The 25,729-nt window shown below is 31.3% G+C and overlaps 3 protein-coding genes across 3 annotated transcripts; all 3 read right to left on the bottom strand.

Moving 5' to 3' along the window:
• Window positions 1-5,421: 5,421 nt before the first annotated feature.
• On the bottom strand, window positions 5,422-7,786 carry LOC117924261 (GDSL esterase/lipase At5g45670-like). The gene is made up of 5 exons (XM_034842854.1): window positions 7,425-7,786; window positions 6,714-6,838; window positions 6,297-6,542; window positions 5,938-6,193; window positions 5,422-5,842 (listed from the first exon to the last, which is right to left on the bottom strand). The coding sequence occupies exons 1-5, from the start codon at window positions 7,669-7,671 to the stop codon at window positions 5,619-5,621; spliced, it is 1,098 nt and encodes a 365-aa protein (XP_034698745.1). The 5' UTR covers window positions 7,672-7,786; the 3' UTR covers window positions 5,422-5,618.
• Window positions 7,787-18,624: 10,838 nt separating this feature from the next.
• LOC117923137 lies at window positions 18,625-19,491 on the bottom strand. Its single transcript, XM_034841378.1, has 2 exons — window positions 18,889-19,491; window positions 18,625-18,804 (listed from the first exon to the last, which is right to left on the bottom strand). The coding sequence occupies exons 1-2, from the start codon at window positions 19,489-19,491 to the stop codon at window positions 18,625-18,627; spliced, it is 783 nt and encodes a 260-aa protein (XP_034697269.1).
• Window positions 19,492-23,027: 3,536 nt separating this feature from the next.
• LOC117923359 lies at window positions 23,028-24,079 on the bottom strand. Its single transcript, XM_034841617.1, has 2 exons — window positions 23,390-24,079; window positions 23,028-23,305 (listed from the first exon to the last, which is right to left on the bottom strand). The coding sequence occupies exons 1-2, from the start codon at window positions 23,858-23,860 to the stop codon at window positions 23,126-23,128; spliced, it is 651 nt and encodes a 216-aa protein (XP_034697508.1). The 5' UTR covers window positions 23,861-24,079; the 3' UTR covers window positions 23,028-23,125.
• Between the last annotated feature and the right edge of the window lie 1,650 nt (window positions 24,080-25,729).

Below are 25,729 nucleotides of genomic sequence, written 5' to 3'. Positions count from 1 at the left end.
TGGATATTCAGCTTATTTTTGTTCTTTTAATTTGTTTGACTTCATGTACCCTCTAATTAATTAATCAAGGTCTAAAATAATATATACTGGTTTGAATCATTTTGGCTTTAAATGAAACAAAAGTTACTTAAACAATAAATAGGCACTTGCTTAGGAAATTCATGGCGGCTGTCGCATTCCGCAGAATGTCGGTGATCTGCAACACTGTGATCTGGTAATTTTGATACTGTTGATTCATGGAAAACCGATCAAAAACTGTTTTTACATACCTTCGGATTGTAGCAACGAATTCCTTTTATGTTTTTGAGTTAATCTAAAAACCGCTGGTAGAGGCCGATTTACCACTGCCTGAACCGCTAGAAAATTAAAACTGAAAATCCTGGACGTGATAAATTACATAACAGCAGAATTGTTAGATATGCAACAATGTTGCTCCGTCTCTAAAAATGACAGCTAAAAATGAAACCTGCGATGGGCATGTAAGGTGAGAAGCTCAGCTGCAACCTGAGCGAATAAGTATTCCATTCAGCATGATATATAATTATGCTTGGTTTTCCATAGTCTCAATCTAGTTGGTAGATTTAATGGCAGATACAAGTTCTGAAAAGGACTTCATTTCATACTGTTAGATATCCCACTGCTTAAACCCATTGGAATCATGCGCTACTCAAAGAAGAAGATTGTTTTCTAATTGTATAATTACCGCATAAAGCTTACGTACCATATGAAAATAAACTGAATGCTTGATTGGACAATACCAACATTATCTAGTGGTTTAGTTTGCCTAATTAAACTTGTTAATGCTCCTGTTTTGACATTGCACTTTAAACACATTTTATTTTTGTTTATTATTTTCAGATTTTTTATTTTTGTTTATTATTTTGAGATGAGATATAATGAATGCTTTGAATTACACTAAATTGTAAATGGAAAAAAAAAAAAAAGGAGAATTGTGTTTTGGGCCCAATTGGGCCGAAAATTTAACATTTGGTTCATATATCATGTATATTTAAGCTCAAGACCCAAACAAAGTATGAAAATTAATACGAAAAATATTGTCTTTCATTAATCCTTAAAATACCTTTAACCCTTACATAGGCACAAGTGAGTGTAAATTTCAATTTTTTTTTTGTTTTTTTTCCTTTTCTATTCCCTATTAAGTATTACTTATTTCTAACTTTTTTTTTCTTTTTCTTCTGATCTATATTTCTATTTTATGTCAAATAAAAAGCAATAATGTTTTTTTTGTTTTTCATTTTTAAAGATATTGAATTTTTTTGCGCTTATTATAAGCAATGATAAAAAATTTGAGATTTTTCATCCAGATATTTTTTATCTTTTTGTATTTATCTTTTCGTTTAATTTTCATTTTTTATTTTAAATTTACATTACCCTTTCATTTATATTTTTCTTTTATTTTTAATTATTTTTTATATTTTCTACATTAACCATATTTTAAAAAATTTTAAAATTGACTATCACTTCACTTTATTTTATATATATATCCTTTTAGCTTTTTAATTTTTAATGTTTTTATTTTAAAATTTTTAAAAAGATAAATTTATTGAAAAAAAATAACTAGGATATGAAGTTCTAATATTATATTAATATTTTTTTCTTATCTAGATAGACTAATGCATAGTATTTTGACTCATAACAAGAAAATTACCAATACAATTTTTTAGTTAAACTTTAGAAATTAAATTTAAATAAAATATATTATATAAAATTTTATCTAAAAATTATTGAAAGTGGTATTTAATTTTTTTTATTGACTTTCAAACTTATCTAATTTTTTACTTAAAAGGTAATAGAACATGTTTACAAACAAAAACTAGTTTGGAATTTACTTGAAAGGTAATAAAACAAGGTTTTCAATTTTCATTTTTAAAAATAGTTTTCATTTTTTAATTAAACGTATTTTCAAAAAAGAGACAATATAGAAAATAAAAATTATTTTTAAAAATAAAAGAAATAAAAAATAAAAACTAGAAAATATTTTAAAACCAAACTCAAATATAATCTATATAATTTTTAGTTACTTGTTTTCATCTAAAATAAGTAAATATTCCTTTCAATCCTTTTATATAAGAAAAATTCAATCTCTACTATGTATTGATATAATCCATTTCTAAAATTAGGTCATATGAAAACATTTTAATTGAGTACTTAAAATAAAAATTCTTCATCCATCCTCTTTATTTATTTTTCTTTTTCTTATTTTAATAAATTTTCAATTAATTCAAATCATTAAAAAAAATCCTTAATAAACAAATTTGTAACATTTCATATAACTTATTATTAAAAGTCATGTTCAAAAAGTTATTAAAATAAGGAAGGGAGAAGATTAAAAAAAAAATTAAATACTTTTTAGTATAAAAAAAAAATTAAAATAGTGAATATGTTTATTTTAAATGGTATTTTAATTATTAAATTATTTACTTCTAAAATGTAAAAGATAATTTTTATTTATTTAAATTAATATTATTTTAGAAAGTATTTTCCAAAATAGTATTTGAATCATTAATATAATTTTTATTTATCTATAATTTAAAAATAAAAAATAATGTTAATTTTTCAATTATTTATAAAATAGTTTAAAAAAATAATGAAAAATCAAAAAATTGTTAAATAAGAAAGAATAGTGGCAAGTAGTAAAATAAAGATAAAAATGAGTTAAGTGGGTATTTTTGTCAATTACTATCTCATATCCTTATCATCAATTATAGGTGATTGGAGGACATTATCTTAATTATGAACCCTATGGCTTGAAAACACAATTGTCCCAAAAAAAAAAAAATAACTTGAATAGATGAAATTGATTTCTTTTTGGATGATTGGTTGATGAAATCAATGATAAATGGCAAAAGATAGGAGGAATTTTTACAAAGACGACCAATGTAATAGTAGCTCAAAAAATTTGTGAAAAATTTAACGTGAGTTCTAACTCTAATCACATAAAAAATAAACAAAGGAAAATGAACCCCTTAGAGTTGATTTGAATATGCTCCCAATTTTTTATTTTTAAAATAAAAAATAATAGTAATTCGCATACATAAAAAGTCTAAAAAAAATAAAAGAACAATTATATTCTTAAAAATCACTTTCAAAAATTTTATAATTTGAAGTGAAAAAAAAAATTGATACTTCAATTATTTTAAATAGTACATTATAATATTAAAAATAATTATTTTATTTTATAAGTTTTGGGGGTGAGTTTTTATATTTTATGTTGGAGGTTATTATTATTTTTTATTTTAAAAAAAGAAAACAAAAAAGTATTTAAATAACACTTTGGGTTTTTTTTTTTTCCCTCAAAATTTTCTACATAAGATAAAACAAAAGAATCTCTTCTTTTAATACTTCCCGACGACCGAGGATTGCACTGCAGCAATATTAAGAAATAACGCTACTATTGCAACTACAAGTCTACAAGTATGTTTTGGCTTAAAAAAGAAGAAAAAAAACGCGTAATTCCAGGGTGGAAAGCTGGTATTTTGAAGGAATTCAGTTGGATTGGTTTGGAATTGACAACGTGGACTTGCTCGATACCATTAATTTGCACTGATTCATAACCAGTCTGTTTCTTCTTTCATATTTCTGGCATGCTTGCTTCATCTCCAGTCTCCTATATAAGTACTCCTCCGTGTTCATCTCTGTTAACCCATCTCTCATTCTCACAAGCCCTTTGAGAAACAGCACGAGACCAATCCCTCTGTCCACCACCCCTCTTTTCATTCGTTGAACCGTAAGGTTAAGACTCAAGACAGAGAGCCATCACCATCCTTGAGGTTTGAGGCCTGCAGCCCATCAGCTTGCTCGTCCCGACTCCCAACTTCACTTCATTCATAATTCAGACCAATATCTACAATGGCCAAGGAGGGTAGAAATTTGGATTCATGGATTGAAGTTGCTCCCGCCCCCATCATTTGCCCACGTAAGACTTCTCATTCTCCTGGACTGGAGACCATCACTGAAGAGGGAGCTGAGAATTACGATGACGATTGACGAATGACGACTCCTAATTGCTTCTGTGGATTGTTATAGAGAGGGGTTTGATAAAAAGATCGATCGAAAGAGATAAAGTAGACTAGTGTGAATTTGTAAATTGTTTCTGTTTCTCTAAATGATAGATGATCACTCAGCCATTTTCTCCTTAAATTTCTCTGTTCTGACCAAACATAACTCCATGAACATTTGCCTTGAGGAGGGCAAAAACAAGATAAATTTAGTCTGTTGCTCAGTTAGTGAGAAAAAGAAATTCCAAAACTATTTGTGCCTTCTTATGGTGACTTACAAATCATTTTTCTGCCATCTTGGACCGTAGCATATACTAATCTAGGAAGAGAACAAATTAGAAATATTTGGACACAGGAAACATGGCAAAACCAGAAGAGTACAGGCCATGCTACCATTCCTACCATTCGCCCAAAGAGATGTTCTCTCGATCCCTATATTTATCTTCTCTTTTTGGATTTGCTCAGGGAAGCAGACAGGCAATTAACAACACAATAGAGCAAGATATTACAGGTAGAGTTCCCTGGATCTCGTGTACAACAAATATAAGAATATCAATCATCTGTTTTCTATATGATGATCAAAGATCATATTACTTCTGTTGATGACTTAGATGGGCAAGGGTCGCTTAATAGTTTCATGAGCTTCAAATCATGCCAAATTCTATTTACCTGGCATAAAAAACCAATTCTGTCATCAGGGCATTGGTTCTTGTATTTCATTCATAACAGCATGTTCATGTACCTACTTTCAAGACCTCGGCCTTAATTTCCATCTCTTTTTCCCTGCATAAGGGAGAAAATATCCGGGTCATAGGCATAAAAACCATTACACCAAACCCAGACTTGAGCTTGAAAACAGAGCAACCCAATCCGCCCTGTGCAACAAAACCAATTAAACCAACCCCTCCATTCAAACCCCCAACCATTTTCCTTCTTGTTTTCTTTTACTATTCTTTTTGGTCGTCACATCAATGGTTTAACGGAAAGGATTTATTTCTTCATAAACCTTTACTGGTGAAGTTTTATTACAATAATTAAAGTTCATATATATACTAGCAAAGAGGCATAGTTGTTATATAATTTTAATCAATCAGTATGCCATGCAGCTAACTTCCAATATGCCATGGGGATGTCATCTCCTTCATTAGACCTGAGCTATGTTGTGCACATCAATGGGGTGGGTGTCAGAAGGAGTCTGTGAGATGTATGCCTAATCCTACTGTAAACAGGCACTTTCTCAGGAAATTCATAGCAGCTGTCTCATTTCGAATGTTGGCGATCTGAAAGACAGAAATCTGATAATTTTGTAGCTATTCATTGACGGCAATCCGATCGCCCTGCCAATTCTAACAAAAACTATGTTTTTGGGTTCACAAACTGCTGGAAAAGATAGGGTGTATGATTATGAGCAAATGTAACTAATAATTATTATTAATCATCAACTCATTAACAAAATAATACTACACTCTTACAAGGGAGCAATGATAACAACGATCATATAATGATTATAAGTTATAACAATATAGGAATACAGTTGCAAAATAGGACTGAGAAGCTTCATCTTCTCCTGCCACCACACAGCCATGCATATCTCCATCTTCAGAGCTGAGCTAGGCTGCGAATATCAATGGGGTAAGCATCGGATGAAGACTGAGCACTGTAGGATCTCCTTCCAATAACCACATTTGCAGCTTCACCCGGGTGGAAAGCATCCCAAAACAAGTACTCGTTCCTGTTCTGGCATGGAGTCTGGAAAGGAAGACATGTTATTTGGCCATTATTCCTCCCTACACCGCAGCACCCAGCATTTGTAACCCTGAAACCTGAAGTAAAATTCACAAGAAAATATTAATTATCAATTTATTAGCAATCTAATCTCACCTCATGTTATTTCACACTAAGTATTGAAAATATGTACCATAAGAAGAAGGGCTGCTTATCAAGTCCTGGAAAATCCCGTAGGCATTGATGTAGATGAATCGTCCATCAGGAAAGTTGTTGTTCAATTCACCCACCAAAGATTTGAGCCTGTCGTTGAACAGTCGGTTGGCGGAATTGATCCTTTCTATACATGTGGTCCCGTCTGGGCTGTTTTGGGCAAGTTCATTGGGGCTGCACCCGATTTGACCCACTCCGATCAGAACCACCTTCCTTGCTCCATAGTTGTACAAAGTCTAGTTCCAGTACCACAAACCACATGAAAAAGGTCAGAGGTTTAAAGAGGGTTTAAGGAGTAAATTAAAGAACATGTAACCAAGAAGAGTATTAAGAACTAACCCTTATTTGTTGAGCATATTGCTGAATAAGAACATCTGCATATTGCTCCGGGGTATACTGTCGACTAGTGGAGTAATATTGAGGCATAAAGTAGTTGTTAAGGTAATCGTTGCTTCCTAATCCAAGTGAGTAAATGCACTTGCTCAGGTAATTAGCAGCCGTGTCCTCATCCCCTAGTATGCTTACCACTTGCGAAACCGTGGTTTGGTAATTTCTTAGTTGTCCATTCATGCTAATCCGACCTCCCTACCATCAAATTAAATGGAAAGTAGAATAAATAATTAGAGTTGGAAAACTATTCCTAAAATGATTTTTGAAAGCAGTTTTCGAAAACAGTTTTTTAATGTTTTCTAGAATAGACTGAACTTGAAATGGTGGCAGCTAATTAATGGGCATAGAAATTAAATTTGGAAGTACCAGTTGCTGCCCAGTTTCATCTCTAATTCCAGCAGCAGCGGAGGCATAGTTCACTCCCTTGAGTATGTCTTCGCCTCTTGCACTTGAGTAGGGTGGAATGTAATTATCAAAGCCCAATAGCTCAGCTGTTAATACACAAATATTTTGAATTAGTAATTATCAACAAAATAAAAGAAAAATAAATTATAGCATGACCCATGTGTTAGAGTAGGTGTGGATGGACCTACTGTCCATCGATGACTTTTTCTTTACATCCCTGTGGGGATATATACAAGAACATTTTCAGATTTAAAGCTTAGAAATATGAATTTCGTGTCCATTAAATTCGACATGCGTTCGAAGCAGCAGCTGCCATGACACGTGATCCCGTGATCAATGCTCCTGGGCCCATTAGTGTGGAAAATTTTTTTTCTAAAAATTTTCATATTTGAAATAGCTATATATTAATTAATTTCTTATATAGATTACAGGCAATTAACCTTTAATGGGTTGGATTCGAATTAGGCTACATTTATCTATAAAATTAAAAGCATGGCACACCCCTCAAGGGAGCTTAACTCCCCAGGCGAGAATAAAGTATTCATAACCATGGAAACAGTGTGTTCACAAGCCAGTGGTGAGACTGAAAAAATATGAGAAGAACACACACACACGTATGGACAAGCTGCATGCAAAAGGAGGAGGTCAGGAAGATAGAGATGGAGAGCTCACCTATGACATCAACTGTAGTTTTACCATTGGAAAACCTTCCGGTGGGTCCTTGGGGAAAATCAATCCCATAAGGCAGGTAATTAGCCCTAGCCAACGATGCGATCCCGTTGTTATTCCCATTGTCCACCAACGAGTCTCCAAAAATGAAGTAACAAGGAACTTGGGGGTCAGCCTCAACCCACCAACCCCAACTCAAAACCACCACCACAGCACACACCATGCACCACTGCTTAAGCTCACTTGCCATTTTAAGAAACAAAACCCTAAAAAGTTGAGAAGATCGGCTTTGAAAAGGGAAAAAAGGGCAAAGAGATAAAGAAGGAAAGATGTATTGGGATGAGGTGAGTCCGGGAGGAGGAATGGTGGTGTGTGAGTAAATTAAAGGCTTGGATACGAGTATATATAGAGGTGGTGACAAAGAGAAAAAAAGAGGTATACAGTATAAGATAGAGATGTGAGACTATTTGTTTAGCTTTTACAGTTGAGGGAGTTGGTCAGAAGCATTTATTTCACGCGGACTTAATGTGAGAGAGCTCGTCGTCCTGCTCTGAATTTGATCATCCATCTCAAAAGGACTCATGTGCCCCAGTCTAGTCGGCTGCAGCCTTAAATTTTTGTTCTATCTCCACTGTGGACTAAATAACAAAGACTCGATATTGATGGATATCTATCTTATCATTGAGCTGTGAAAAATAAGCACTAAATTAATGGTCATTAAATGATCTTAACACGCTCTAATAACTAGATATTTCTGGTTCAATTTTGGATTAATTATTGCTTGAAACGGTGCATGCATGCAGCCTCAAACTAATAACTAGATAGTTTACGTCTTACATCTTAATGAACTTAATTTGGAGTTTTTACCTATCACGTATCACGCCCCAAGACTCATCCAAGAACATGACAATCTTACTGCACTTCAAGTCTGAAAAAGTTAAATTTTAATGACTATTGAAATTGTTAAGTTTAAAGTTGTTTTTTTGACTAAAATGATCCCCACACCCTTAAAATGAGTATTAAGGCATGGCATACCCATGTTAAACAAGAAAATATATTTTTTAATTTTTTTCAATTTTTTTATAAATTTTAAAAAAATAAAAAAAAATAAAAACAAAAACTGAAAGGACATGTATTTTCAAATCTATTTATTGGAGTACTATATCAATTGAAAAGGTCAATGAGTTCAAGAGTATTAAAAAAAAAAATGAGTCCATAAAAAAAGCTACATTAGCATTTGAAGCCTTTGGAATCATAATCGATGTGTTTTAATGCATGGTATGAATTGCTTCTAATATTAGCTGGCAAGCTCCATGTTGGTTTAGCTGGATGCTACTTGAAGCCTGACCATCATGCGTAATTACGCTACAAAATAGTCAACAAAACCAGCTACCTAGAACCTAAATTATTGGTTTGCTCTACCCCTCTCCTCCTTGAGAAACCCTCTTTGATATGGAGGTCAACAGTACCACTTGAACCACTTGTTTGTTTCTCCTTTTTCCCAAAACCTAACCTAAGCCTCCTAATCTCCTCACTTGGCAAATAAATTATCCATAGTCTTTTCAAACCTTCAACATTAATGGAGTCTAACCCTTTTCAGGCATAGAGTTTGATTTCCAAATCACAAAATTTGACCCCAAAATCTCGACACATCAAGTGAGTGGTCCTATGCCTTTTCCCAATTATATCCGTCTTTATCTTTGGCCTTTTCGCGTTAGACTGCATTGGAGAAAAAAGGGGCCTTTCCGAAAGGGAAAGATGGTCAATCACAAAGTGGTAGTGGATCCTAGACAGGCATATTGCTTGCTGTATGTATCATCATTAATGGTTGAGATTCAAGACGGTGGCCCATCCAACGGCTGAGGGCCTTCGAACTTGAGTTGATTGAGTCTTCGGATGTATATTATGAACTGTACCCACCCAACAATTAATGAAAGTTGGTAGCTAAATTTATGGTCATACCCTGTAATATTGCAACGGTCGACCTTGATGGATTCCACCATGTTTCCAAATAATGGAAAAGAAAAATATTGTAGACCTTGATGTTCCTATTGACTTACATGTCGGTGCTTAGAGCGAAATATTTATGGACATGCATGCTTTGTTTCGTGGCAACAACTTCAATTTATTGAACTTTCATTAAAATACTATATGAAAAATAATAATTATTTTCGGACATTCTAAAATAGCCACATTCAAATTAGAAGAAGAAAGGATGATAGTCATTTCTACATGTATACATCTTCAAAAAAATAAAAAATAAAAAATAAAAATGAAGTATGGAAACTAAATTAAAGGAAGGACCTTTTCAATTTGACCATATTTTGTGTCAACTAGTTGACTTAGAAAATACATTTAAGATGACAAGGTTGTGAGTTGACCTTATACAAAATACATATTTTCCTTAAATTATAACAAAGTGGATGATATTTAGGTCTTACATGATAACCGCCTTCCAAATAGTTTTTTAGAACCACTTTTGAAAATTGTTGTTTAATATTATGTAGGACAAAGGTCTCTTTGGGAACCTGAAATATTTTTAGCATAATTTTAATATTTTTTTAAATATGTTTTAAAAGTAATTTTTATATATAATGTTTTATTTTAATTATTATTCATGTTTGCAAAATTATTTTTTAAAACAATTAAAAAATCCCTTTAAAAATAATTTTTTATTGTCAAATGTATTTATATATATTTTTGTTCTAAAAAATAGAAATTTATTCTCGAAAATCATTATCAAATAAAACCTTATTTTTTGTTTTCTAATTATCAAACTTATTTTTATTTTCTTATTTTTTTATTATAGGGAACAATAACAGCCTTCACGCTTACCAAATAGATTCTTAATGTTATTTTAAATCTATTTTATGAAAATATTATACAAACCAGACCCACTATATTTGTTATGTAATTAACAATCCAACTATATTTGTGGAAAGTAGTAAAAACTTGAAAAAATAAAAGTAGAAAAGTCATTAATTAACTTGAATTTCATAAAGTTCCAACTATATTTGTTATGCAATTAACAATAGAAATAGCAAAAATATGAAAAATATAAACAATGTACAAAAGTCATTAACTTCAAGTCCATGAAGAGCCAACCTTATTTGTTATCCAATTAACAATAGAAATAGCAAAAAATTGAAAAATAAGAGTAGAAAAACCATGGAGTACTTCAACTTCATGAAGAACCTTACATATTTATGGATGTACATTGCAGACAAATTAAATACATCATAGGTGGAGGGTCATATTAATTGATAGGATAAAATATTTTATTAGGGAAACTGATCACAAGCCAATGAATGGAAGGGTGTGGAGATATGAAGAAGATCCAAGAAGAAGGATAAGATTTGAAAGAGCAACATTTACTAACCATGTGATATTTTACATTAGTGAGTGATTGAAATTAAAGAAGGGTAGTTGACGGAGCACTCGATCAACACACTTCATCATTGCCTTTTGGGTTATACACACACATATGTATTTATTTATCCACATTTCTATCAACACCCACCACATGACCCATTTAAGACTATGGTCTGTCTTCAATGCCAAGTCTCTTTCACTCCGTCTCTTAAGGTCTTTCCTTCAATGTACACATTTGTAGAGGTGGACCATTCTTGTTTCTATTGTATGGCCCCCCAGTCATGTTTTCAAAGGCAGAGTTTAGAGGCACTAAAGAAGTTGAATTGCCCTTTCTAATTATTATTTTTTGTGTTGAAAAATAAATAAAAAAATGTAACCCTAACCCATCAAGGCCACTTTTTTTACCTTGTCAAAATCCAGGTTTATCCATTACCAATGTAAACATATATGTATTTAGGCTGTGTTTGGCATGTTGAGATGAGATGGACTTTATGTTGAATAGGATAGAATACCATTTTTCAAAAGTATTATCTTTGTTGTTAATGTTGGATTCTTTATTGAAATAAAATGGGATTACAAAACATATTTGGTTGGAAAAATTATCCCAGGGGTGATATGTACTTTTAAATGCCTTTATTGTAAGTCCTCAAAAGATGTAAAAGGTGTTAATAAAAAAAAATAAAAATAAAAATAAAAAAAAAAGAGCATGCCTAGTACTTTTAACTATTATGTCAAATATTATGTTTCTATTTTATTTTCTTTTTTCATTTTTTTATTATTATTGCTATTACTATTTTACAAATTTAAATTTTCTTAAAAGTAGAATAAAAACTAACTTTCTTTTCTTCTTTCTTCGAACTCCACGTTTTGAAGAAAAATGCCAGAATGGAAAAAAAATTGAAAATAATTTTTACTGATTGTATGATACCACTAGGAAGAAATTTAATTTTTAGTATTGATATAATGAAACTACGTAGAGGAGGTGAATAGATAGTAATTGACTTAATTCTTAAATTAATTTTGTTTAATTAATTTTTATTTAAATTTAATCATTTTGTTAGAAAGATTTTTTTCAATTTTATTATTTAAAAAAAAAAAGGACTTCTCAATTTTATTTTCAAAAAAGGTTTCTAGCATTTTATCTAAAAATATTTCACAATTTAAACTGTTATTTGAAAATTGATTTCACATTTTCTATTGAAAAATGGTTTTGCAACTTAATTAAAAAATAAAAATAAAAAGATCTTATAGTTTTTATTTTTATTTTTTTAAAAAGAAAATAAATAAATAAAAGGGCTTTAGATTTACAACTTTGAAAACTGAAAAGTGACATGGGATGAAGCAACATACAGAAAATGAAAAAATAACAAGAAAACATGGACAAAACTTCCAACCTAAATTTATAACCAGTAAACAACAAACAAACATGTATAAAAGAAGAGAATATTTACAGAACCAAAAAATGAAATCAAAGAAAATAAATAGACAAATAGGAGGAAATGTACATAAATGCGATCCTACAGCAAATCATCCATGAATATCCTTAGACCTTTAATGGACAGCTCCAAATAAAAATACAGATCAACCACCTCTGTTGAACCCTAGGGTCTTGTGCCCTTTTTATGAGCCTCCCAAGCAACATTTTTCCTATGGCCCTCCATGTGCTCAGCATCCAGGTTCCAAGCACAAGTGTCCAAAAATGGACCCATGAATAGAAAATAAAGCCCAAATAAATAAGCGAGTCCGATACCAATAGAAAATATGAACTGAACCCAATATAAATTTTAAAAAATATGCAAAACCCAAAATAATAATAATAAAGGGACAATTGTCTTTTAAATTATGGACCCAAAAATTAAAATTTGACCCATAAAAGTTGTATAATTGATGGGGGATATAAAATATGAGGAAATCAATATACTCTTCAAAACTATTTTCTACCATAATGTTTGAGCAACTTTTTGATCTTAAAATTTTTTTTAAATAATTACTTTAAAATTTTAATATTTTTAAAAAAAATATATGATAAAAATATATCATTTAAAAAAAATAAATTTGACATATTTTCAGTTTTTTTTATATACACAATTTTATATATATATATATATATATATATATATATATATATATATATATATATATATATATATATATATATATATATTTCAAGATGTTTGATTTTTAAATAATAATAATTTATTTTATTTTTTTGAAAAAGGGTGTATTTTTTTCCAAATCACTAAATTATATTAAATTTTATTGAGGTTTGCAAAATAAATAAAATTTAAATTAATGTTTTTCTACTCTTTTTTTCATAGTCAATAAAGGTCATTTTTTGAAAGATAAAAAATTCATATTCTTCTTCTCAATTTTCACACTTCCTCTAGGTCTTGAGCTTAAATCGTGAACTTATATGGATCAAAACTTAATTTTTGAGTCTAATTAGGTCCAAAACACAATTATCCCAATACCAAACCCACCAACAAAAATGAGTTCAAATTAATAAATGAAACCTAATGGAAATATCCAACATGTAGTATGTTAAGTCCACAATCCCAACTTAATAACCAATATGCAAGCCCACTAAACCAAGCCCAAATGTAATAAATTAAAATAAAATCAATTAGGCCTAAATTTAATATCTCATATCAAAATAAAAGTCCAAAATCTAATAATCAATAAATCCAAATAAAACTCAACCTAACATAAAATTCAAATCATGAATATGAATCAATAAACAAAGTCCAAAATGATACCCAAATCACCTAAACTCAACCCAAAGTTTACAAATAATATCCAAATCAAGTAAATAAAAACCCAAAAATAATAAAAATTAGTCCAAACAAACAAGTTCAATAGTCAAGAACAAATTATTTTAGAAATTAAAATAATAAAAAAAATAAAACACCTTTCACAAATTTGAAGAACCCATTAAGGAAACGCTGCAAAGAAGTGATAGTGTGTTGTGCTTGGTGTGATAGTGGAGGTGAAGGGAAGAAAATGGGATCGAGAAGAAATGGAGTGAGAAAAGGAAAAAGAGAGAAAGAGTGTGTGAGAAGGAGTAGGATAAAATGAAAGAGGTAGTGTCGCCAGCCAGAGGACCTTGTCAATGGTGACTGGTGAAAGGTAGTGACTGGTTAGAGCTGAAGATGGTAGTTGTTGGGAACCCTAGATTACTCCATTCTCATACCCTGGATATCATAAGGTGCAAGCATCTATCCCTAGGCATCTCTAAATTTATTACATCAAAATAAAATGGCAATAAAAATCATTATTAACTATAGATCTAAAGATATGAACCTCATACCAAGATTTAGATGTTCCTAGATCGATCAATTCCTTGCGATGAAGAACATGTTTCAATAGTTTAAAGGTCTCATACACCTAAGATATTCCACTCGATGACTTGAACCATAATCTTGGAACTCCAAAGTGTAGGCTTTGGAAGAGTGGAAACCTTAGTTATCTCTCTCTTTCTTTGGAGGTAGAAGACAACTAACTAAAGTCATTAGGAAACTCTAACCCTTTAAGGGGATATTTATAAGGTTGCCCATTAGGCTTAAGTAACTTGAGTCCATCAAGGCTTGGATCACTTAATCTAACTCAAAACAAATCCTAATTAATTTATTACCACATAGCGTTATTTGATTAATCATTTAGCTCAATCTAGAAACCTTATTCATTATCTCCTATGCAATCTTATGTAATTACCAAAATAGTCTTATGCACAATACTGAACTTGGAGTCAATCCAATCCTCATAAAATCGTGTTATTATGGTATATGAGTTCAAAACATGGACCACTGGGACTCATATGAGTATTGGCTCCGTAATCATCCAATTCTGAAATTTATTCAACATTCCACTAAAAATAATCAATTGCACTCCAATACATTATGTAAATAACAATGAGATGAAACTTGGGTCCGTGACCTACTATCTACTACATACAGACTCTTTATGAACTATTGTTCGTAATTTAACAAAGGAGTACTATCACCTATCAAGATTAACTCTCAAATCTCACTTATTGTGTGATCAACTAACATACTCTAATTCCTATAAACATATGTCAAATTCCACTAAAAAAAATTATTTTGGTCATAGATTTCATGATCACATATCATTTGAATCACCCAAGATAACACATTGTCTCAATCCCTTTAGATATCATGGTGTCTCTATTGAGAATACCGGTTGTCATCAGCCTCCATCAACAATGACTTAATCCATAGGGATATATAATCACTTTAAAGTCTCACTCATAGGTCAAAGTCTCCTGTTGATTTTGATACAACCTCAATATCCTCTCAAAGGTTAATGGTTCATGCAGTACAGTAATTTGGTGAATCATTACAATTGATAGTCTTGCATCATGATTCACCATAGGTCTTATTCGATGTTCATTACATACATTAGTACACTTACCATAGAAAACCTATCCCGATGGGTAAGATAAGTCATCCCTCCAATTAAGAGGTGGTGCCCTATAGTCTCTATTGGATTGTCTAAATCCATTAATCAATTGCGGACAACTTATCTACTTACAAGAAACTCATCACTTGTATCTTTTATACAACTCCTAATACACATAAGTCATGTACGATATAAGAAATATGGGTTGAATCTTCAAATCAATGTCAATACATCAAAAGGATAGCAAAAAGGCAATTAAGTTTAACTTTGTTACATCATGTCTTGCTTTTAGGTGTTCAATCTCAATAGTAGTATGATAAGAATGGATGGGTAATAAGAATTAACAACCATTCAAGGATCCATTGCATGTTCCAGTTGGGCCTATTACTAAAGCAAGATCTAAGAAGATCAAAGAAGCACTTAATGGGCTAATTCAAGATATTTGGGCTGATTCTAACGCAGGACATTCCAAGTTAGGTTCAAAGGAAGATAAAGGTGTAATAAATTTAATCCAAACTATTGAGGGCTAATCTGGCTTGATTGGGCATGATTTATGGTATGGATTAATGATTGATTGACTTTTCAGCTTCATATCAGTTATTTCCTATTCTAGAGCTTCTAAATTTAGGCCAAATCTACCTTAATTTTAGGCTTTTATTATTTAGAACGTTTTTTAGCTATTTTCCTATTTTGGATCTGCTAATTTCAGACCAAATCAACCTTTATTTAGGATTTTAATATTTAATACCTTTTTTAGTTTAGGGTTTTAATATTTAGTAAGTTTTTTTCATGACATATAAATAGCACGCACTCATTGTAATAGGGGATAATTTGATTGAATAAAAAATCAGAAAATGTGAGGCTTTACTCTTCTTTTGGTTCTTCAAGAACTGTGAACTGATCAGGGATTCTTCCTTGTGACGTTCAAACTTTATACCTTCGGTTCGTGATTCCATTGTAATCATTGGGTCAAGGTCTGTTACTTATACTTTTGGTTCGCATTTCACTTATAAACGTTGGGTCAGGGTTCTATCAAAAATCTGTATTTTACCTTTCTTGGGCAACTATTCCAATACTGTTTGTTGGGTCTCAAAGCGTGTCAATTGAGGTTTGTACCAATGGGTGTAAAGAAAAGAAGAATGAGGTAGAAAGGAAAAGAGAAATAAAAAGAAAAAAAAATGAGAAAAAGAAAGAAAAAGGAAAGGAAAAAAGAAAAAAATGGGGAAAAGAAAGATCTAGTCATGGGGTTTGTGAGTATGGAGAGAGAAAGGAGAGAAGAATAAGAGAGTGGGTGGAGAAAAAAAATAAGAAGAAAGAAAAGGAAATAAATATAAAAGAAAAAGAGAAAGAAAAAAAAAAAAAAAGAAAAAGAAAAAGAAAAGGGGAGGGGGGAATTTGGTCATAAAGTTTGCAAGCATGAAAAAAGAAAAGAGAGAAGAATAACAAAGTGGGTGGAGAAAGAAAATGAAAGAAAAAAAGAAATAAAAAGGTAAAGAGAAAAGGAAAGGAAAGGAAAGGAAAGGAAAGAAAAAGAAAGGTTGGAATATGGTCGTTCGGGTGTGGAGAGAAAAAAGAGAGAGAAATAAAGGAGTGGGTAGAGTGGAAAGTAGAGGAAATGGGAAACGAATAAAAAAAATAAAAATAAAAATAAAAATATAAGTAAAATAAAACAAATAAAATAAAAATAAATTTAAAGTGTATGAGTGGGGCAAAAAAATTAATATAAAAAAAGTTTTGGACAAATTTTGAGATCTACCAATATATAATTAATAAAAAGCAAAATTGATTCATACCTTAATACACCTTACTTTTAATGTAATTGTATTATAAATTCAATACATATATGTTATACCAGCATGTTGCAACGAACCTAATAGTTGTAAAGGTGTCTTATTCTAACATATTGATTTCTATATTAATACACCATATCGATAAAGTAACATCAAATGTCAAGTGCATTTTTATTACCAATATATATATATATATATATATATATATATATCTTGGAGAGTTGGTTGGTAGTAAATGGAATATCAAGAAGTATACAACAACTATTGACAAGTGTTTATTTGTGCAAAAAAAATTCTAAAAAAAATAAAATTATAGTTTATCATAATGTCGTAAAATCTTTTTTTTTTTTTATGCCATACTTACATTTTGACTTCTATAGGGCATTGGCATTACATACTTGATGAATTACTATCTGAAACATACTAACATTATGAATTAACAACAAAAATACATTTTTTAGGATTGATTTGTAGTAGATGACATATTATAATAAAAATATAAGCAACGGTATTAATATAATATTAATAATATCAATAATGTTCACAATAATAAGTACAATATAAATACTAATTATAATAAGAATATGATTAACATAATGTTAATAACATAAACAATAATATTAATAAGGGTATTAATATTTAATAATAATAATTGTAGAAAATAAAGCAAAAAAAAACTAAAAAAATTGATTTTAAAAATGTAAAGTTAAAATTTAATTAGTAATAAGATAAAAAGACAAACAAATGACACAATTAGAATTATGAGATAATCAAATTTTGAAGTACGACTCATACTAAATTCATGGACATTAGTACTAGCTATTAATGGTTGACCAAGTTTCATAAATTCATCCTCAAAAACAAGAAGTTCTAATCTTGGAGAGATAATATCAAGTTAAACCGAAGCAATGTGACGGTGTCACTATTATCATATTTAAATGTCAATATCATAAAATGCATTAATGGTGTTATTTGAATAATGGAATCCAATTCGACTGCATATTGATATAAGCAAGCACAGGATGCAGAGCAAAAGATAAATAGAATAAGCATAGAATATAAAGTAAAGGATAAAATGGACGAGATATCTAGCCCCCCATACAAGAAAGGAAATTTTCACAACCTTTTCTTGTGTGGAAATAATAATTATCCTTGAGGAGAATTTGTAAATCTGGTAACCATGGGGAAGACTTCTATGCTACATGTATGTGACTCTTTATTGATAATATTTTTATATTCCGATATTAGACTCTTTCACTATAAGATTGCTATCAAAAGAAGAGGAGCATCTTTATTTCACCTCTTGGATGCAACGGAAGTGCTTAAAATTTATAGTTATAGTTCGGATTGTATTTCACAAGGGGGGATTGATGGTTATTAAATTCAGGTTGAGTTTGTGTTGATCAGATCAGACCCAGCCGGACCATATTTGAGCAAATCAAAGCCAGAAGGCTTGGCCCAAAAAGAAAAAAGAAAAAAAAAATTTTGAGAAGTTGGAATTCATATTACATTGAGCGACTTCCTATCCCAAAAAAAATATGTATATGTATATTACTTTGAGGGACTTAGAACCCTCCAACTTCATATAAACCTGTCCATTTATGCAAATTTCAACAATTTCAAGTTTAAAGTTCGGCGGTGTGGTCGGAAGCTGAAGTAGAATCAGAAGATGACTGTGAAAGGAGATCGTTAAGCACTTGGATCAAGCCTTTCCAGTCATTGCTTACCAATTCAAGACAATCTCTCAGCAATTTGCCATCCGCCACCTCTTTTTTCAACGTCTCCACCACTTCCCTCAACGCCCCCTGCCCAAAAATATTATACTACATCGCTTCTCAAAATAAACGAAATAGTTTCAACTTTTCATTAATATGGCCCTTAAAGCTTACCGATTGACGAAACTCCTGGAGGAGCTTCCCTAGCATCGAATTGGATACCGTCAGGACGCTCTGGTAATTTCGCACCACCCACGCCGCCCTCTCCGCACCCGACTCCATCCGACTCAACTCTGTCATCCACCTCAGCAACTCCTTCATTTCCGGAACGGCGCCCTTCATCTCCCCCCAAGGGTAGTTTCTGAAGTAGTCCCACCCCGTAGACCACTTCATCCCCCGCAACGCTAACTCTAATTGCTCCAGCGTCGCCGCCACTGCCCTGGCTCGCTCGGCGCCGGAATGGTCCCCTCTGGAGGCCCGAAGGTTGGCCACGCGAGTCATGAGTGAGTGGCCCAGGGACACTAGGAAAGGCGTTGGAAAGAACAAGCCGGAGGCTGTCGGAGCGGCGATCAGGATGATGAGGAAGACAAGGGTGAGAGAAGACGATGCATTTCCGGCCATTGATTTTGGTCGGACAGTCGGAAATGCAGAATTTACAGAGGCAAGAACTTGTTGGTTTGGGTTGAAAAGTAAACGGGCCAGTGGTTGAATCTGGCCCAATGAAACACTTGGGTCGTCCCTGACCCAACCCAAACCAAAACCAGATGAAAAGGTCATTGCAATTGGCCCATTTCCACCTTGTGCTTTTGGCTAAATACATCTGATAAGTTTGAAATTTCATGTACCTCTTTTATTTTAAATGAAATGGAAGGTAGATGAAAATAAGAAATAAGAAAAATAAAAAAGATATTTGATAAAATTTCAAATTTATGAGAACTAAATATATTTAAGTTATTTAACTGAAACCTCTGGGAATTTATCAATGACCCCTAGAGAATTAGGGGTGTTTTTTATAGTACTTTAGAAGCAATTTCTTTACAAAATTAGAAGTTTGATAAATTTTTAAAAATTTTAAGTATTAATTAAAATAATTGTTAAATGAAAAACCAGTTTGAGAATGATTTTGAAAAGCGTTAGGAACACTTTTTAATATTTCAAACTACTTTCTTATAGAAATTAGATGTTTCAAAAAATTTTAGAAATCTAGCTAATCATTTTATCTAATTCTTGGCCAATCATGTGGTAGACAATTTTTCAAAACAGAAAAAAAATTTGTTGTATAATATATTAGTAAAAACACTAAACACTTTTATAATTTATATTCAAACACTAAACATATGTTTGGAGGTATTTTTTTTCTACTTTAAAAAAAAAATAAAAAGTTCTATATAAAAGAACAATACCTTATATAAAAAGCATAAATTTACCTTATATCTTTAAAAAATTAAATTAAATTTGGAATAGGAAAAAAAATTTATAACTCAAATTTTAAACTATTTTTAAAATTATTACTTTTTTCATTACAAGTTTTAGAAACTTCCATATTTTATACATCTTCTCATTTTAAAAATGGAAATATGGATACTAAGTGATTTTAAACGCATTGGTAATAGGGATGATAATGGGACAAGTTTTTTTAGGTACTAACTTCGTCCCGTCCCTAATGAGATAGGTTTGAAATTTAAATAATCAGGTTAGAGGCAAATTTGGGATTTTTTTTAAAACCCGAGACAGGTTTGGGTACTGGTTTGTCCTACCCCACCCCGCCTCAATTATATATAAAATTAAATTTAAAATTGAATTTAATTTAATTTTTATTTTCCTATTTTTAATATATAATAATAATAATAATAATAATAATAATAATAATAATAATAATAATAAATATTATTCAATAAAATAAATTAAATATTTTAATTATTTATAAAATATATTTATTTTAATGTAATTAAAATAATTTATCCTAGTATATGAATATGCATATTCCAAAATCTCATTTATATAAGATTAAAAATACAATGTAAAAATCAAAATTTTAAATCCTATTCTACCTCCTTACCAAAGGAAATAAATAGCTTTGTGATTAGTTTTAATTAATTACTAGTTATTTTTATTCCCATTTTATTGTTTTAAAATTTTATTTTTATTTCCAAAAAATAGAATTTAAGTTATTGGCCGGTTGGAGATGAGAAGCTGGACCTGAGTAACAAAATTGGGAGCCCATTTAAACCAACATAGAATTGGGGGCTTAGAATGGTGACCCAGTTGTAGAGCACCCAGCAATTATGTTGGTTTAATTTGGGCTCCCCAGCCCAACCATGTGATGAATTCTATTCAACAAAAGCTATAATCACTCGTAATGTTTTCAGAATCGTACCGATCATTGAACCGAAAAAATTATCAATTCACGATTCACTGGTCAGACCGACGGTCGAACTGCGGTTGAACCGGTGATGTAATAAATAATTAAATATATAATTTATATATTATATAAAATTTAAAATAATTATAAAAATTTAAAATATATAAAATTACAAATTTTAATAATGTTTAATTTTTATATTTGGTATATTAAATTAAATGATAAAGTTTAATATTTTAAATTTTATTAAATAGAAATATATAATATTTAAGATGAAAAAATTTATAATATTTAATTTTATCTTTTTGTCTTTGTATTTTATTGTTTTAAAATTATTCTATTCATTAATTTTTATTATTTTTTAATTATTATTATAAAAATAAACAAGAATTTAAATATTTACATTTTTTAAAAGATTTTATATGATAAAAATTTGAAACAAAAACATTAATATTAGATTCTTATGGTTCAAACTTCAAAGTTCTGTGCGTCCAACCCTGAAGAGGCAATGTTTTCCTCTAATCAGTCTCATTCCCAATCCCACATCGGAGGCACATGAATTTTATGTGCTCCATGTGCTCTATACCTTTCAACATTGCCTTTAACCCAAACAAGCCAGAAAATTGGGCCTGAAAGCATGGCCCAAATAAGTGTTATATGTAAAGCCAAACATGCCAGCAAATGGGGCTTGGAGGCATAGCCCAAATGAAAGTGTTATAAGCTTTTTTTGTCACTGGACTGGCCCTAGTGGCTTGGACCAAACATGAGCTTATAATTAGTTTTAGTTTTGAAAACATTGGGTGTGGAATGGACCTGGTGGATAATAGGCCCTCTTAAATGGTAAACAAATATTTGTAAGATAAAGGTGTAGCCGGTTTGCAAAAAATCAAACGGTTAAATCAGACGGTTTGTCTGGTTTGGTTCAACCGTTGGTTTGAACGGTCAACGGTTCAATGCCGGTTTGATCACAAAATGGGTTATTGAGTGGATCGAGCATTGAGCGTGGAATGAAACTGGTGGATAGTAAGTCTCTTAAATGGTAAACAAATATTTGTAAGATAAAGGTGTGGCCGGTTTGCAAAAAATCAAACAGTTCGTCCGGTTCGACAGTTCAACCGTTGGTTTGAATGGTTCAATACCGGTTTGATCACAAAACGGGTTATTGAGTGGATCGAATCAGAAAGTTCACCGATCGGTCGACGGTTCGACTAGCCAGTTAGGTCCGATTTTTAAAACCATAATTTTCTCGTAACATAATAAAAAATTGGACAATTTCAAGGTAAATTTATTCGTACTATTCCTAACTTACTATAAAGTAGAGGTGCAATTGGGTCCTATTCAAACTTAACCCAACTTTTGGGCCTTCTTGAATGGTCATTTTTAATACTCAAATTGTATTTGGATTAAGTTTTTTCAATTTGAAGTTAATTTAGGTTTGACTCAAATCAAGATTTAGGTAATTCAAGTTTGATTCGGATCAAGATTTAGGTAACCCAATCCAAATCTAATTTAATATATTTATAATTTATATTATCATATATAATAATATACATTCTATGTATTCTCACTTTTAAAAAAAATATCAAATTATAATTATATAATTTTTTTTTATTTTTCTATAAAAATATATAAAATTATTTTTATTTTTATAATTATCTTGAAATTATGATATTACTATTTAAATTTTAGTATAAATAAATAAATAAAACGTTTTTTTTTTAAATACTATGAATAGATTTTCCATTTGAAATCAAGCTGAATTTAGAGAAAGATGATTAGATTGAATTTAGCTTAAGGATGGATTGGGTTGACTCGGATTGATAGTTACTAAATTCAGGTTGAGTTCGTGGTCATCGGACCCGGCCGGACCATATTTGCAACCCTATCATAGAGCAAATCATGATCATAGAATCAAAATCAGAAGGCTTGGCCCAGAAAGAAAGGAAGAAAATAGAGAAGTCAACAAAACTATGTGAATTGGAATTCATGTTTGTCTGAGCGACTTGGAACCACTCCAACTTCATGTAAACAATTTCAACAATTTGAAGTTCAAAGATCGGCGGTGTGGCCGGAAGCTGAAGCAGAAGCAGAAGATAATTGTGAAAGGAGATCGTTAAGCACTTGCATCAAGCCTTTCAAGTCATTGCTTCCCAATTCAAGACAGTCTCTCAGTAATCCGCCCTCCACCACCTCTTTCTTCACCGTCTCCACCACTTCCCTCAACGCCCCCTGCCCAATAAATTATACTACATCGCTTCTCAAAATAAACGAAAAATTTTCAATTTTTCATTAATATTGCCCTGTAAATCTTACCGATTGACGAAACACCTGGAGGAGCTTCCCCAGCATCGAATTGGATACTCTCAGGACGCTCTGGTAATTTCGCCCCACCCACGCCGCTCTCTCCGCATCCGAATTCATCCGAGTCAACTCTGTCACCCACCTCAGCAACTCCTTCATTTCCGAAACGGCAGCGTTCAGCTCCCTCCAATTCATCTCCCCCCAAGCGTAGTTTCTGAAGTAGTCCCACCCCGTAGACCACATCATCCCCCACAACCCTAACCCTAGCCCCCGCTCCAGCCTCGCCGCCACCGCCCTGGCTAGCGCGGCGCCGGAATGGTCGCCCCTGGAGGCCCGAAGGTTGGCCACGCGCGTCATGAGCGAGTGGCCCAGTGACACTAGGGTTCGGTACTGCGACGGAAAGAACGAGCCGGAGGGTGTCGGAGCGGCGATCAGGATGATGAGGAAGACAAGGGTGAGAGAAGACGATGCATTCCCGGCCATTGATTAGGGTTTTGATCGGACCGTTGGAAATGCAGAATTCGCCAAGAGGGCCAGAGGCAACAACTTGTTGGTTTGGGTTGAAAAGTAAACGGGCTAGTGGTTGAATCTGGGCCCATTGAAACACTTGGATCGTCCCTGACCCAAGCCAAACCAAACCAAAACTTAATGAAAAGGCCATAGCAATTGGGTCACGTGCAATACATATTCATAATCCTGAGATGGAAGCAGCGGGCAATGGCCACAATCATTCCACGACCCCATTTCCACTTGGCATTGTGTTGTTTCCTATGACTCAAAACAAATGGTGTTTATTGCAACCTTATCTTTTCCAAGGGCCATTCCTCCAACCTTATGGGGAGTCATGCCCGCCCTTTTCCTCATATCCATATATATATCCATATATGGGCCATTCCTCCTCTCATCAACTTTGCCTTATTTTTAGCATGGGTGTCCCACAATTCCAACATTTTTCTTTTATGTATCTTCATCAATGACTCCTAGAGAATTAGAGATGTTTTTATAATACTTTAGGAGCAATTTCTTTACAAAATTAGAAGTTTGATAAATTTTAAGCATTAAATTGAAATAATTTTTAAACTTGGTTTGAGAATGATTTTTGAAAAAGTGAAAACAGATTCAAAGTCAATAAATTATTTTTATATATTTTTTTAAATTCATTAAACTTACTTTCCTCCATTATATATAAATTAAATGATTTTAAAATATATAAATTTCTAACTAATTTTAATTATATTTTATTTTTATATATATATTTTTTACAATGAAATCAAACATGAAAAAATTATTTTCTTTTATATTTTTTTTCCCTTTCCTTAATACTTTCCCCGTAAAAATTAGATGTTAGCCAATGTTTTAGAAATCTAGCTAATCATCCTATTTAATTCCTAGCCAATCACTAGGTAGACAATTTTTCAAAATTATATTCAAATGCAAAATATATATTTGGATACATTTTATATTTTTAAAAATAACAAATAAAAACTTCTCTTTAAAATCTTCTATAAAAAGTATAGATTTATTATATATATATATATTTTAAATAAATTTATAATACCTCAAAATTTCAAATAATTTTAATATTATTACATTTTTCAAAACAAGTCTTTAAAATTTTTTATATTTTATATACAAATTACTGATATTTACTCATTTTAATAGTAGAAAACAAACATTAAGATTATATTTAGTTTTTAAAAAGTTTAAGGGAAAATGTTAAAAAAAAATAAAAATAGAGAGCAAAAGTATAAGAAAAAAAATATATATTTAAATTAACTTCGAACTTATTTCACTTATTTATATGCAAATTTATAATAAAATAAAGTATAAATAATTTTAAAAACATAGACAATAAAAATATTACATAAATTTGCTATAAACTAAATTCGCTTCAATCAAAATCACTCTTAAATCATCCCTAACATTTGGTAGACATTTAAAAAAATAAAAAAATAAAAAAAAATTTGGACCGTAACTAATTTTGTTTTTTTTAAAAAAAAAAAACATTTATTTGATCGAATCATCGGTCATAAAAGCCATAGAAGCTAAAATCAGCCTCGTGGGCAGACGGCCCCAAGGGGCCCACAGTGGGGTTGGAGGTCTTCCCAAACGTTGCTGAAAGCCAAAGTTGCGGCCATTATTTAATAGCCAAATGTGGTATTTATTTATTTATGTGGTATATTATAATAATCCTATCTGGTTGAGAATGATTGATTTGGTAGTTAAGATTTCCAATAAATGCTGTGCCTTGAATTAAGGTCTCTATTTTCCCAACCCCCACTTAAATCCAAAAAGTTTTGATTATTTTTTGTTTATAAGAAAGAAGATCTTTTTTTTTTTTTTTCCCTATGA

Source organism: Vitis riparia, chromosome 10, assembly GCF_004353265.1.
Source record: "Vitis riparia cultivar Riparia Gloire de Montpellier isolate 1030 chromosome 10, EGFV_Vit.rip_1.0, whole genome shotgun sequence".
NCBI lineage: Eukaryota > Viridiplantae > Streptophyta > Magnoliopsida > Vitales > Vitaceae > Vitis > Vitis riparia.
This window is presented reverse-complemented; position numbering and strand designations above follow the sequence as displayed.